The sequence below is a fragment of the Pongo pygmaeus genome, chromosome 5 (assembly GCF_028885625.2).
Source record: "Pongo pygmaeus isolate AG05252 chromosome 5, NHGRI_mPonPyg2-v2.0_pri, whole genome shotgun sequence".
NCBI lineage: Eukaryota > Metazoa > Chordata > Mammalia > Primates > Hominidae > Pongo > Pongo pygmaeus.
Window position 1 is genome coordinate 121,435,987 of NC_072378.2, and position 16,515 is coordinate 121,452,501.

General features: G+C 36.3%; 1 protein-coding gene across 7 annotated transcripts in view; it reads right to left on the bottom strand.

The window, feature by feature from the left end:
• Positions 1 to 16,515, bottom strand: part of TBC1D32 (TBC1 domain family member 32) — a 261,936-nt gene that overhangs the window by 202,541 nt on the left and 42,880 nt on the right. For all 7 annotated transcript variants that reach the window (XM_063666543.1, XM_054492124.2, XM_063666541.1 and 4 more), the window contains 3 exons: positions 8,505 to 8,597; positions 6,182 to 6,324; positions 3,789 to 3,913 (listed from right to left, as the gene is read on the bottom strand). In XM_063666543.1, the coding sequence (XP_063522613.1) occupies positions 3,789 to 3,913; positions 6,182 to 6,324; positions 8,505 to 8,597 (361 nt within the window). The remainder of the gene's footprint in view (positions 1 to 3,788; positions 3,914 to 6,181; positions 6,325 to 8,504; positions 8,598 to 16,515) is intronic.

The window sequence follows — 16,515 nt, forward strand, 5'->3', positions numbered from 1 at the left end:
AGATGTTCTTTGAAACCAATGAGAACAAAGACACAACATACCAGAATCTCTGGGACACATTCAAAGCAGTGTGTAGAGGGAAATTTATAGCACTAAATGCCCACAAGAGAAAGCAGGAAAGATCTAAAATTGACACCCTAACATCACAATTAAAAGAACTAGAAAAGTAAGAGCAAACACATTCAAAAGCTAGCAGAAGGCAAGAAATAACCAAAATCAGAGCAGAACTGAAGGAGATAGAGACACAAAAAACCCTTCAAAAAATTAATGAATCCAGGAGCTGGTTTTTTGAAAGGATCAACAAAATTGATAGACCACTAGAAAGACTAATAAAGAAGAAAAGAGAGAAGAATCAAATAGATGCAATAAAAAATGATAAAGGGGATATCACCACCAATCCCACAGAAACAAAAACTACCATCAGAGAATACTACAAACACCTCTATGCAAATAAACTAGAAAATCTAGAAGAAATGGATAAATTCCTCAACACATACACCCTTCCAAGACTAAACCAGGAAGAAGCTGAATCTCTGAATAGACCAATAATAGGCTCTGAAATTGTGGCAATAGTCAATAGCTTACCAACCAAAAAGAGTCCAGGACCAGATGGATTCACAGCCGAATTCTACCAGAGGTACAAGGAGGAGCTGGTACCATTCCTTCTGAAACTATTCCAATCAATAGAAAAAGGGAGAATCCTCCCTAACTCATTTTATGAGGCCAGCATCATCCTGATACCAAAGCCGGGCAGAGACACAACTGAAAAAGAGAATTTTAGACCAATATCCCTAATGAACATTGATGCAAAAACCCTCAATAAAACACTGGCAAACCGAATCCAGCAGCACATCAAAAAGCTTATCCACCATGATCAAGTGGGCTTCATCTCTGGGATGCAAGGCTGGTTCAACAGATGCAAATCAATAAATGTAATCCAGCATATAAACAGAACCGAAGACAAAAACCACATGATTATCTCAATAGATGCAGAAAAGGCCTTAGATAAAAATTCAACAACCCTTCATGCTAAAAACTCTCAATAAATTAGGTATTGATGGGATGCATCTCAAAATAATAAGAGCTATCTATGACAAACCCGCAGCCAATATCATACTGAATGGGCAAAAACTGGAAGCATTCCCTTTGAAAACTGGCACAAGACAGGGATGCCCTCTCTCACCAGTCCTATTCAACACAGTGTTGGAAGTTCTGGCCAGGGCAATAAGGCAGGAGAAGGAAATAAAGGGTATTCAATGAGGAAAAGAGGAAGTCAAATTGTCCCTCTTTGCAGATGACATGATTGTATATCTAGAAAACCCCATTGTCTCAGCCCAAAATCTCCTTAAGCTGATAGGCAACTTCAGCAAAGTCTCAGGATACAAAATAAACATACAAAAATCACAAGCATTCTTATACACCAATAACAGACTGAGAGCCAAATCATGAGTGAACTCCCATTCACAATTGCTTCAAAGAGAATAAAATACCTAGGAATCCAACTTACAAGTGACATGAAGGACCTCTTCAAGGAGAACTACAAACCACTGCTCAATGAAATAAAAGAGGATACAAACAAATGGAAGAACTTTCCATGCTCATGGGTAGGAAGAACCAATATCGTGAAAATGGCCATACTGCCCAAGGTAATTTATAGATTCAATGCCATCCCCATCAAGCTACCAATGACTTTCTTCACACAATTGGAAAAAACTACTTTAAAGTTCATATGGAACCAAAAAAGAGCCCGCATCACCAAGTCAATCCTAAGCCAAAAGAACAAAGCTGGAGGCATCACACTACCTGACTTCAAACTATACTACAAGGCTACAGTAACCAAAACACCATGGTACTGGTACCAAAACAGAGATATAGATCAATGGGACAGAACAGAGCCCTCAGAAATAACGCTGCATATCTACAACTATCTGATCTTTGACAAACCTGACAAAAACAAGCAATGGGGAAAGGATTCCCTATTTCATAAATGGTGCTGGGAAAACTGGCTAGCTATATGGAGAAAGCTGAAACTGGATCCCTTCCTTACACCTTATACAAAAATTAATTCAAGATGGATTAAAGACTTAAACGTTAGACCGAAAACCATAAAAACCCTAGAAGAAAACCTAGGCAATACCATTCAGGACATAGGCATGGGCAAGGACTTCATGTCTAAAACACCAAAAGCAATGGCAACAAAAGCCAAAATTGACAAATGGGATCTAATTAAACTAAAGAGCTTCTGCACAGCAAAAGAAACTAACATCACAGTGAACAGGCAACCTACAGAATGGGAGAAAATTTTTGCAATCTACTCATCTGACAAACGGCTAATATCCAGAATCTACAATGAACTCAAACAAATTTACAAAATAAAAACAAACAACCCCATCACAAAGTGGGCGAAGGACATGAATAGACACTTCTCAAAAGAAGACATTTATGCAACCAAAAGACACATGAAAAAATGCTCATCATCACTGGCCATCAGAGAAATGCAAATCAAAACCACAATGAGATACCATCTCACACCAGTTAGAATGGCGATCATTAAAAAGTCAGGAAACAACAGGTGCTGGAGAGGATGTGGAGAAATAGGAACACTTTTACACTGTTGGTGGGACTGTAAACTAGTTCAACCATTGGGGAAGTCAGTGTGGCGATTCCTCAGGGATCTTGAACTAGAAATACCATTTGACCCAGCCATCCCATTACTGGGTATATACCCAAAGGATTATAAATGATGCTGCTATAAAGACACATGCACATGCATGTTTATTGCAGCACTATTCACAATAGCAAAGACTTGGAACCAATCCAAATGTCCAACAATGATAGACTGGATTAAGAAAATGTGGCACATATACACCATGGAATACTATGCAGCCATAAAAAATGATGAGTTCATGTCCTTTGTAGGGACATGGATGAAACTGGAAATCATCATTCTCAGTAAACTATCGCAAGGACAAAAAAACCAAACACCGCATGTTCTCACTCATAGGTGGGAATTGAACAATGAGAACACATGGACACAGGAAGGGGAACATCACACTCTGGGGACTGTTGTGGGGTGGGGTGATAGGGGAGGGATAGCATTAGGAGATATACCTAATGCTAAATGATGCGTTAATGGGTGCAGCACACCAGCATGGCACATGTATACATATGTAACTAACCTGCACATTGTGCACATGTACCCTAAAACTTAAAGTATAATAATAATAAAATTAAAAAATAAATAAAAATAAATTAAAAATAAAAATAAAAAATAAAAATCATGTTTCATTCTGTATTCACCTAAGAAAATTCCCATAGTTATAAAATAAATCAAGCTGCATGGTAATGTATAAAATATAATACCATTTTTGTAAAGAGAAGATAAAAATATGACTATTTATATGTAGGTTTGTCTGATGCATTGGATAATTATAAGCACAGAGAAAGTCTAGAAGCATAAACACAAAAATATTACCATTGGTTAAGTGAGAAAATAGGAACTGGAGGAGGAAGAAAAAAATAGCTAGCTCTTTGCACGCCTTTGGTTTGACTTAATCATGTGTGACAAAAGTCTCTAAGTGAAAATACAAGGGAGCAGATAATGGGGGGTAAGGACACCTATCGAGAGTGAACTCTCCTATATTACAGACATCAAGTTCTACTCTGCCTGCATAGTCCATAATCCTGGTTACTCCAACTTTTTTTAGATCATTTAATATATTATTAGCAGCTTGTTAGAAAACCAAACTATAACTGGAATAATTACCCAGATTTAAAATAGCACATACCTTTCTTCAGAAGAGTTCATATTTGCTCCATAAAGGAGTAAAATAAGCCCTTCTTCTACAGACGCAATTCTTGCCAAAATACCAGCTATATGAATTAAAGCTGTCTCAGAGCAATTTGGAGATGCCTGTACATTAAAAAGAAAACAAGACAAATCACATAATTTTATGACATGCTAACATATCACAGACTAAAATTCGAGGATTGTATGTAGTCTTATAAAGTTATATTACCACAACAAAAAACAAGCTTAATGATTTGTTTGGCTGTGAAATAATATGTCTGAAAAAAATGGGTTATTATATTATATTCTTTTACCAGCCCAACTGATGAAGCAAATAAATACAGATTTTTTTTCACCCAAACTATTGAGAATTGCTGCTCTTGTTACAGTTTTATATATAATTCTGGTTGGCAAATGTAGTAGCTCTTGTATTTCCACTTGGCCCTTTATTTCCCACCCACTGGGCTCCTGAGAATACAACATAATTACATTATATATGGTATCTAACACACTGCCATCCCTTCTAAGGGTGTCATCCTCATACACATTTGCGTCATGAATGTACATCCAACTAGGGGTAGCCAATTCATGGGCTGGTCAATAGGCAATAATGTCACTTAATAAGAAAACAAAGACTGAACCAACCATATTTGCTCACTTTTGCTTTCAAATGGAAGTACTAAAATACCTTTGCCAATATATTACAAAGCAGCACAAAGCACATACTGAAAACCAGAGAGCCACGTTAATGCTAGAGTGTATCTACAGTATTATAATTCCTGCTGTTTGTGGGGTCTGCTTATTTACCTGTACCTGCATGGATGCCAACACACATATTATCTATAATATCTACAATACATTTGAAAACGTAAATGTTGCAATCAATACATTCTAATAAATTTAGTGGGCTAGCCTAACTAATGATTAGTCAGGTATATTCACCTAAAGAAGTCCTAATTATTACTAATCATACTGTTTAGCACAAATAGCACTATTCATACTACTTAGCACAAAAAGTATATCACTTTTCATATTAAATATCTTTCTTAAAACAACTTCTCTCCTTAGAATACATTCCTTCTCTCACATATGAGACTATATATATTCTCTCATGTCCATATACATATAAACACAGTATTTTAAAACTTTCTATTCCTCATTTTAAATATTTTTTGTTTAAAGGTCTGCCTTGCCTATTAGAGTAGGCTTCTTAAAGGCAATAAACATGTATTATTCACTTCTATATTTGCAGTACCCAGCAGAGAGCTAATGATATAGTAGAGGTTCAATGGTTGATGCTGGATGTCTTAAATTAGATACTGAGTGTCCACTATGTGCCAGAGGGCTACTGTCAAGAATAAATAATTCAAGCATAATGTAAGTACAACTGCAGAATTACATAACACGGGAACACACCACCTAACTTTGCAAAGGAGAACTGGGAGGAAATTTCAAAGATAAACTCTAGTCTAAAGGGGAATTTTTCATATGGACCAAGTGTAAAATTTTCTAGGGTGAAGAAAAACCGTACAAACACAAGGAGATATAATAACCTTATTTAGAAAGTGCAAATTGTCCATTATAACTGGAATATATAAGAAAGAAAATAATTAGGGGACAGAAAACTTGGCATTTGCCAAGTTAACCTAGCAAGCAACAAGCAGAAAAGTATGTGACAGCCCACTGATGGGTGAACATAAGAGGAAGATGAAAACAGTAAAAACACCTCAAAACAGATATGAAAAAGCAAAAGCTTTTAACCTATTGATAAGCCTTAAAAATCACTTCCCAGAAGCTTAAGTCATACAAGTAGAGGGAGGTACTGAACAGACACCCAAACTAGTAACAGTAGCAACTCTGCCACTTGTTAAATGTCTGACCTAGAGCAAGTCACTTATTTCAGCCTCAGTTGTGATTATTAAATTATATAATGTAAGGGAATATATTGTGCAAACTGTAAAGAGACATACATCTGTTCAAATTGGAATTCTATATAAGTGTTCTCTCTAAAGCAGTTCTTCTTAATATAAAACAGAGTTGGTTACTAAGGAAAATAATCACATTTCCAAAAGCTATAACAATGCCATAAAACAAATAACAAAACATTTATGAGATTCATTAGATTTGCAAAACAACTTCTTAATAGAATAACTTTTCTAAGTTATTTGCATCAGCAGATCTAGTCCGATTAAAAAAAAAACAGATATTCTATGTTCTTTCCCTCTGCATATCATAATAAATCAATCAACTACGTAAGCTATAATTTAATAATAAATAAAAATATATATCAACACAAAATATATTTATTTCAAATTTAGAAATAAAGTCCCACTGAATATCCACTAATACCCAGGTAAGAGACTCTTTTTCTCCTTAGTGAATAATACCAACCTCATTTCCTTTCATTAAATTGTGAATAGGCTGAAGAAGTGTCTCTATTACAATGTTGTTATATAAGCATTCCACTGCACATTCTTTTTGATCACAGAGTATCCACAGAACTTCAGTCACCATACTTACAGGAGAGTAATTCTCTAATAAACAATAAATATTTTTTAATACCAAAAAATTAAATACTTAGAACTGTTTTATGTTAGCTGTCATTGTTCCAAAAAGTTCAACATCAAAGTTAATTCAGTACTTCAAAAGTCATACAACTCAATGTCGAAAGGAAGATGTATTACCAAATTATAAGCTGACTTAGGGGAATCTCAATTGGCTTAACATAAAAAGTAAGCAAATGACAACAAACATGAATGCCAAAAGACGAGAATACAAAATTATTTACTGTCTGACATTAAATTACTGCTTAATATTAAAGATTTGGTCTGAAGCAAATGTACAGCTTTTTTCCTCCTAGAAAACATGTTCTCTCCCTAGAATACACTTTTACCATACTCATATTTATTTTTTCTTAAATAACATACTCAAGTATTGAGCCTACAAGAAAATTATATTCAAACAAGAAAATGGGAAAAAGGAGGCAGAAGAGAATGGAAATTTCATAAACTTTTATAGACACTAGTATACTTCTTGTACTACCATAAAGCCAGTGAAAACAAAGATCATTTTTTAGATTTTCTTTCAAAATATAGTATATACAGGAAAACACAATACACAAAAGTGTAACATGGTTGGAATCATCACTGAATTAAATGATTTTCAGTTTCATAAATTGACAAATTTTCAGATATATAATCTAATATCCTCAAAACAATAGTTTTTAATGTAAGATTGTCCTAGTAAGATATAACACTTTAGTATTTAGACACTGTATGTCTATGCATTATTGGTGTGTTTTATTATTAAGTGTTTTACTTTGGAAGCTATTCTAAGATGAAAGTTCTTAACTTATGTTACAATATTCCACAGTCAATAAACATGCTGACTTCAGGTCAATGCTGACTTCAGGTCAATATCTGACAAAAAGAAAATGGAAAAGGAAAGTTCAGTGATTTTTCAACCAGCTCCAAGTGAGAAACCCTGTTTACAAGGACAGATATTATTGATGAGCATATGGTCATTCTTTCACTCATCCAATCATCTTCTATTTATTAAGTGCCTAATACATACCAGACACTGTACTAGGAACTAACTATGAACAGAAAAGTGAATAAGACAAAAACAGTCCACATCATGGTAAACCAATATATAAACAAGTATTTAGAACAAAGAAAGATGATTTTAATCATAAAAGATGTCTATGCTGTAGGAGTATACAGTCACAAGACCTAAGCTAGTTCTTTATACATGTAAATGCTGTAAAGACAGAAAAAAGTCTGAGAACCACTGTGAAGATCAATAGGCTAATATAATTGCTTGGATAAAACCTATTAGTTTCATATTTTTTTAAATAGATTCAGAAGGTACATGTGTCAGCTTGTTACATGGATATACTGAATAGTGGTGAGATTTGGGCTTCTGGTGTACCCATCACCTGAACAGTGAACACTGTACTGAATAATAACCTACCAGTTGATAGATATGTTATAGCACTAATATACAGCCCAAACCATTTTTTTCTTTGATTCACTTGAGTTCGCCTTAGAATTTGTGTCAGCAATTCTAGGGTTATTTCCTAGTTTTAGAACACTGTATGTCTATGCACTACTGGTGTGTTTTATTATTAAGTGTTTTACTTTGGAAACTATTCTTGATACTCAAAGGAAAAATATAAGTTATTTTTTAAATGTTAATATTTTAGAACATTTTTAAAAGCTAGTCAACAGCCATAAAACTAAAAGGCATTTTTCTGAAAACCATGAATGGTTTTTTCTTTATTCTTCAATAAAAGAAGACCCTGAAAAGATTGAAGTTTTGGATGTAAGCCAAAACAAGTGAGTTGATCAAAACATTTTAGAAAGTATAAAGAATGGAAAATAACAGGAAAAAAAATCACATTATGACCTATCATCAAATATCCTTCAGTATCATGTCTTGAGAACATTTTGATCTTAATAAAGAACATCACTAAAATTCTCAGTGATACTGATTCTAAATAAAAAAAGTAGTAGAGTAGAAACATCTTAAAACATCAGTGAACAAAATTAAATTTCATGGCTAACTTCAGGACCAATGTAATTTCTCTTAATACTGTATCTTAACGAAACCTACTTACCAAAGTAGGTCAGGCACTCAAAACATCTAGACAATAGAATACATAAATATTTTTAGATGTTTTATATTTCTCTATTTAAAACAGAAACAGACTTACCTGAATGGGCAGCTGATGTCATCTTTGGACAACTTGGTGAGTAATAGATAAGTTGGGTAAAAAGAACAAGCAGATCTATGAGGGATACCAAACCTTTAAAAAGAAAATAAAGAGAAAATTAATTTCTAGCATATTCTTTCAACTTAGAGAAATTTAACTGAGCTTTCATCCATCTATATAGTTGAGTTTTTGTACAGACTATGAGGCAACCAGAAAGAAGGGAGCTATAATCTCACATAGAAGACTCCAGAACAAATTACATACAAATTAAAACACGGCAAGGCAAGCAATGCTGTAGGTGCTATGTAAAGGTACAGTTTTATCACTTATTTTGAACCAATCACTTAAGATAAACCTATGCGAGGAAGATGTATGAATCTGATCAAGGCTATTTGAGTTTATTCAATTAGGAGTAGTAAAATTCAGCTTACCAAGTTGGTCCAGCTGACTTATCTACACAAAACTGTAGAACAGGGCTTAGCAAACTTTCTCTTTAAAGGACTACAGAGTAAATATTTTAGATTTTGTGGCCAAATGGTCTCTGTCACAAATACTCAAGTCTGCCATGGTAGCACTAAGTGTATGTAGATGATATGCAAATGAATGAGTATGGCTATTTTCCAATAAAACTTTGTGTGCACTAAAATTTAATGTATATTTCTCACATATCACAAAACACCCTTTTTTGAACAATTTAAAAAGATAAAAACCACTCTTAGCTCACAAGTGTACAAACAAGATAGTGGACCAAATGTGGCCCATAGACAAAATTTATCAACTCTTGCTATAGAGGCTTACATTAAAAGAGTCTGGTGAAATCACATGTGAAACTTAAAGGTGAATGTTGACCTATGCTAATATAGTAGAATAAACCTCTAGAAACTCAATTTTCAGGTGGTCTATAATATCTGGTAGGCCAAGATGTAGATGTTAAAAGTCAATATAAAATGATAAATAAATTATAGATGATAGACATATAAATGTAAGCTGAATACTACACCAACATCACAAGTATACATTAGTATATTTCTGTAAAGTTCAACAGTATCCTATAAAATAATAGCTCTTTTATTAAAAGTCAATTATCTACTGAGGGCTCATTATGCATAGAATTATGTGGCACTACCATGGGAACTTCAAGAGATGTATATAAGGCAATGTCTTTTCTCAAGGAGCTCACAATCAATGAGAAGAAAAGATTTAGAGAAATAAAAAACCTACAAAACAGTATAAAAGAGTATTCCAAATAAATATACTGTGCAATGGGGTCAGCAAACTATAGCCATTGTGGGCTGATTTTATAAGGCTCACAAGATAAGAATGGATTTCACATTTTTTAAACATGTCAGAGGTCCACAAAACCATGCCCAGATTCAATGATTCACTAAGAAGACTCAGAGGATTCAACATATAATTGTATTCACAGCTATGATTTATTATAACAAAAGGATACAAAGCAAAATCAAAGGGCAAAAGTACATGGGTTGAAGTCCAGAGCTAACCAGTATAAACTTCTAAGTGTCCTCTCCTGGTTGAGTCATACAGAATACACTTAATTATTTCAGCAGCAAGTTATGACAACACATGTGAAATGTCATCTACCAGGAAAACTCATTAGAGACCCAGTCCCTTAGGTTTCTGGGGGAGCTAAGCATGTAAGCACATTCTACGCAGCACACGCCAAAATTTTAAACTCCCAAAAGAAAACCAGGTACAAGGGGTGGAGCCAAGATGGCCAAATAGGAACAGCTCCAGTCTATAGCTCCCGGCATGAGCAACGCAGAAGACGGGTGATTTCTGCATTTCCAACTGAGCCTTGAAGAGACTAGTGGTTCTCCCAGCACGCAGCTGGACATCTGAGAATGGACAGACTGCCTCCTCAAGTGGGTCCCTGACCCCTGAGGAGCCTAACTGGGAGGCATCCCCCAGTAGGGGCAGACTGACACCTCACACGGCCAGGTACTCCTCTGAGACAAAACTTCCAGAGGAACAATCAGGCAGCAACATCTGCTGTTCACCAGTATCTGCTGTTCCACAGCCACTGCTGCTGATACCCAGGCAAACAGGGTCTGGAGTGGACCTCCAGCAAACTCCAACAGACCTGCAGCTAAGGGTCCTGACTGTTAAAAGGAAAACTAACAAACAGAAAGGACATCCACACCAAAACCCCATCTGTACATCACCATCATCAAAGACCAAAGGTAGATAAAACCACAAAGATGGGGAAAAAACAGAGCAGAAAAACTGGAAACTCTAAAAATCAGAGCACCTCTCCTTCTCCAAAGGAATGCAGCTCCTAACCAGCAATGGAACAAAGCTGGATGGAGAATGACTTTGACGAGTTGAGAGAAGAAGGCTTCAGAAGATCAAACTACTCCAAGCTAAAGGAGGAAGTTCGAACCCATGGCAAAGAAGTTAAAAACCTTGAAAAAAAATTAGATGAACGGGTAACTAGAATAACCAATGCAGAGAAGTCCTTAAAGGACCTGATGGAACTGAAAACCAATGCACAAGAACTACGTGACGAATGCACAAGCCTCAGTACCCGATTTGATCAATTGGAAGAAAGGGTATCAGTGATGGAAGATGAAATGAATGAAATGAAACATGAAGAGAAGTTTAGAGAAAAAAGAATAAAAAGAAACAAACAAAGCCTCCAAGAAATATGGGACTATATGAAAAGACCAAATCTACGTCTGATTGGTGTACCTGAAAGTGACGGGGAGAATGGAACCAAGTTGGAAAACATTCTGCAGGATATTATCCAGGAGAACTTCCCCAATCTAGCAAGGGAGGCCAACATTCAAATTCAGGAAATACAGAGAACGCCACAAAGATACTCCTCGAGAAGAGCAACTCCAAGACACATAATTGTCAGATTCACCAAAGTTCAAATGAAGGAAAAAATGTTAAGGGCAGCCAGAGAGAAAGGTCGGGTTACCCACAAAGGGAAGCCCATCAGACTAACAGTTGATCTCTCAGCAGAAACTCTACAAGCCAGAAGACAGTAGGGGCCAATATTCAACATTCTTAAAGAAAAGCATTTTCAACCCAGAATTTCATATCCAGCCAAACTAAGATTCATAAGTGAAGGAGAAATAAAATTCTTTACAGACAAGCAAATGCTGAGAGATTTTGTCACCACCAGGCCTGCCCTAAAAGAGCTCCTGAAGGAAGCACTAAACATGGAAAGGAACAACAGGTACTAGCCACTGCAAAAACATGCCAAATTGTCAAGACCATCAAGGCTAGGAAAAAACTGCATCAACTAACGAGCAAAATAACCAGCTAACATCATAATGACAGGATCAAATTCACACATAAAAATATTAACCTTAAATGTAAATGGGCTAAATGCTCCAATTAAAAGACACAGACTAGCAAATTGGATCAAGAGTCAAGGCCCATGAGTGTGCTGTATTCAGGAAACTCATCTCACGTACAGAGAAACACATAGGCTCAAAATAAAGGGATGGAGGAAGATCTACCAAGCAAATGGAAAACAAAAAAAGGCAGGGGTTGCAATCCTAGTCTCTGATAAAACAGACTTTAAACCAACAAAGATCAAAAGAGACAAAGAAGGCCATTACATAATGGTAAACGGATCAATTCAACAGGAAGAGCTAACTATCCTAAACATATATGCACCCAATACAGGAGCACCCAGATTCATAAAGCAAGTCCTTAGAGACCTACAAAGAGACTTACACTCCCACACAATAATAATGGGAGACTTTAACACCCCACTGTCAACATTAGATGGATCAACGAGACAGAAAGGTAACAGGGATATCCAGGAATTGAACTCAGCTCTGCACCAAGTGCACCTAATAGACATCTACAGAACCCTCCACCCCAAATCAACAGAATATACATTCTTCCCAACACCACACTTATTCCAAAATCGACCACATAGTTGGAAGCAAAGCTCTCCTCAGCAAATGTAAAAGAACAGAAATTATAACAAACTCTCTCTCAGACCACAGGGCAATCAAACTAGAACTCAGGATTAGGAAACTCACTCAAAACCACTCATCTACATGGAAACTGAACAACCTGCTCCTGAATGACTACTGGGTACATAACGAAATGAAGGCAGAAATAAAGACGTTCTTTGAAACCAGTGAGAACAAAGACACAACATACCAGAATCTCTGGGACACATTCAAAACAGTGTGTAGAGGGAAATTTATAGCACTAAATGCCCACAAGAGAAATCAGGAAAGATCTAAAATTGACACTCTAACATCACAATTAAAAGAACTAGAGAAGCAAGAGCAAACACATTCAAAAGCTAGCAGAAGGCAAGAAATAACTAAAATCAGAGCAGAACTAAAGGTAATAGAGACACAAAAAACTCTTCAAAAAATCAATGAATCCAGGAGCTGGTTTTTTGAAAAGATCAACAAAATTGATAGACTGCTACCAAGAATAATAAAGAAGAAAAGAAAGAAGAATCAAATAGATGCAATAAAAAATGATAAAGGGGATATCAACACCAATCCCACAGAAATACAAACTGCCATCAGAGAATACTATAAACACCTCTACACAAATAAACTAGAAAATCTAGAAGAAATGGATAAATTCTTCAACACATACACCTTCCCAAGACTAAATCAGGAAGAAGCTGAATCTCTGAATAGACCAATAACAGGCTCTGAAATTCAGGCAATAATTAATAGCTTACCAACCAAAAGAAGTCAAGGACCAGGTGGATTCACAGCCGAATTCTACCAGAGGTACAAGGAGGACCTGGTACCATTCCTTCTGAACCTATTCCAATCAATAGAAAAAGGGGGAATCCTCCCTAACTCATTTTATGAGGCCAGCATCATCCTGACACCAAAGCCGGGCAGAGACACAACAAAAAAAGAGAATTTTAGACCAATATCCCTGATGAACATCAATGCAAAAACCCTCAATAAAATACGGGCAAACCGAATCCAGCAGCACATCAAAATGCTTATCCACCATGATCAAGTGGGCTTTATCCCTGGGAGGCAAGGCTGGTTCAACAGATGCAAATCAATAAATGTGATCCAGCATATAAATAGAGCCAACGACAAAAATCATATGATTATCTCAATAGATGCAGAAAAGGCTTTTGACAAAATTCAACAACGCTTCATGCTAAAAACTCTCAATAAATTAGGTATTGATGGGACATATCTCAAAATAATAAGAGCTATCTATGACAAACCCGCAGCCAATATCATACTGAATCGGCAAAAACTGGAAGCATTCCCTTTGAAAACTGGCACAAGACAGGGATGCCCTCTCTCACCACTCCTATTCAACATAGTGTTGGAAGTTCTGGCCAGGGCAATAAGGCAGGAGAAGGAAATAAAGGGTACTCAATTATGAAAGGAGGAAGTCAAATTGTCCCTGTTTGCAGATGACATGATTGTATATCTAGAAAACCCCATCATCTCAGCCCAAAATCTCCTTCAGCTGATAGACAACTTCAGCAAAGTCTCAGGATACAAAATCAACGTGCAAAAATCACAGACATTCCTATACACCAATAACAGACAGAGAGCCAAATCATGAGTGAACTCCCATTCACAACTGCTTCAAACAGAATAAAATAACTAGGAATCCGACTTACAAGGGACATGAAGGACCTCTTCAAGGAGAACTACAAACCACTGCTCAATGAAATCAAAGAGGATACAAACAAATGGAAGAACTTTCCATGCTCATGGGTAGGAAGAATCAATATCGTGAAAATGGCCATACCGCCCAAGGCAATTTATAGATTCAATCCCATCCCCATCAAGCTACCAATGACTTTCCTCACAGAATTGGAAAAAACTACTTTAAAGTTCATATGGAACCAAAAAAGAGCCCGCATCGCCAAGTCAATCCTAAGCCAAAAGAACAAAGCTGGAAGCATCATGCTACCTGACTTCAAACTATACTACAAGGCTACAGTAACCAAAACAGCATGGTACTGGTACCAAAACAGAGATATAGACCCATGGAACAGAACAGAGCCCTCAGAAATAATGCTGCATATCTACAACTATCTGATCTTTGACAAATCTGAGAAAAACAAGCAATGGGGAAAGGATTCCCTATTTCATAAATGGTGCTGGGAAAACTGGCTAGCCATATGGAGAAAGCTGAAACTGGACTCCTTCCTCACACCTTATACAAAAATTAATTCAAGGTGGATTAAAGACTTAAATGTTAGACCTAAAACCATAAAAACCCTAGAAGAAAACCTAGGCAATACCATTCAGGACATAGGCATGGGCAAGGACCTCATGTCTAAAACACCAAAAGCAATGGCAACAAAAGCCAAAATTGACAAATGGGATCTAATTAAACTAAAGAGCTTCTGCACAGCAAAAGAAACTAACATCACAGTGAACAGGCAACCTACAGAATGGGAGAAAATATTTGCAATCTATTCATCTGACAAATGGCTAATATCCAGAATCTACAATGAACTCAAATTTACAAGATAAAAACAAACAACCCCATCAAAAAGTGGGAGAAGGACATGAATAGACACTTCTCAAAAGAAGACATTTATGCAACCAAAAGACACATGAAAAAATGCTCATCATCACTGGCCATCAGAGAAATGCAAATCAAAACCACAATGAGATACCATCTCACATCAGTTAGAATGGCGATCATTAAAAAGTCAGGAAACAACAGGTGCTGGAGAGGTGTGGAGAAATAGGAACACTTTTACACTGTTGGTGGGACTGTAAACTAGTTCAACCATTGGGGAAGTCAGTGTGGCGATTCCTCAGGGATCTTGAACTAGAAATACCATTTGACCCAGCCATCCCATTACTGGGTATATACTGAAAGGATTATAAATCATGCTGCTATAAAGACACATGCACATGCATGTTTATTGCGGCACTATTCACAATAACAAAGACTTGGAACCAACCCAAATGTCCAACAATGATAGACTGGATTAAGAAAATGTGGCACATATACACCATAGAATACTACACAGCCATAAAAAATGATGAGTTCATGTCCTTTGTAGGGACATGGATGAAGCTGGAAACCATCATTCTCTGCAAACTATCACAAGGACAAAAAACCGAACACCGCATGTTCTCACTCATAGGTGGGAATCGAACAATGAGAACACATGGACACAGGAAGGGGAACATCACACACTGGGGCCTGTTGTGGGGTGGGGGGAGGGGGGAGGGATAGCATTAGGAGATATACCTAATGTTAAATGACGAGTTAATGGGTGCAGTACACCAACATGGCACATGTATACATATGTAACTAACCTGCACGTTGTGCACATGTACCCTAATACTTAAAGTATAATAAAAAAAAGAAAAGAAAGAAAACCAGGTACTCCACCTAAATCACACTGTACAGTTTAGGCGGTGATCAGTGCACGGTTGAGGCACTCAACAGTTCTAGGAATAATAGGAAATCTAAGTTCCTAGGTCCCAGCCAAGGTCCAACCTTGCAAGCAGGCCTTTCTAAGGATAGTTGTTTCAGGCCTGCTACATTAATTCTTTTTTGTACACACACAGAGAGAATATACAAAAGCAGTATGTGGCCAAAACAGCCCAAAATATTTACTATGTGGTGCTTTACAAAAAAAAACCTAAAAAACAGTTTGCTGGTCTCTGCTATATACTATATTCTTAGTTATCATTTTTATTTCCCTTAAGAGTTTAAGTATATACTAACAGCATGTGCTGAAGTTTGATGGGGAAAAAGTAAATGAGACTTAGGGTAAAAATTATATGGTAATATACAAAATGACACAGGGCTTTGCAGTTTATAAAACAGTATTTGCAAACCTCATTTCTCCGTGATCACCAAAAATTCTGTAAGTTAAATATTACCGATTTCACTATTCAATTTTTACAGATAAAGAAATGGAAACAACAAAGGTTAAGTGATTTTCCCAAAAGATCACTGCTAGTTTATAAACTGCTTGTTTATAAACAAGGTCTTCTAGCTCTAAATCTATATCTGGATCCCTAAAGGCTGAAGGAATAATTTA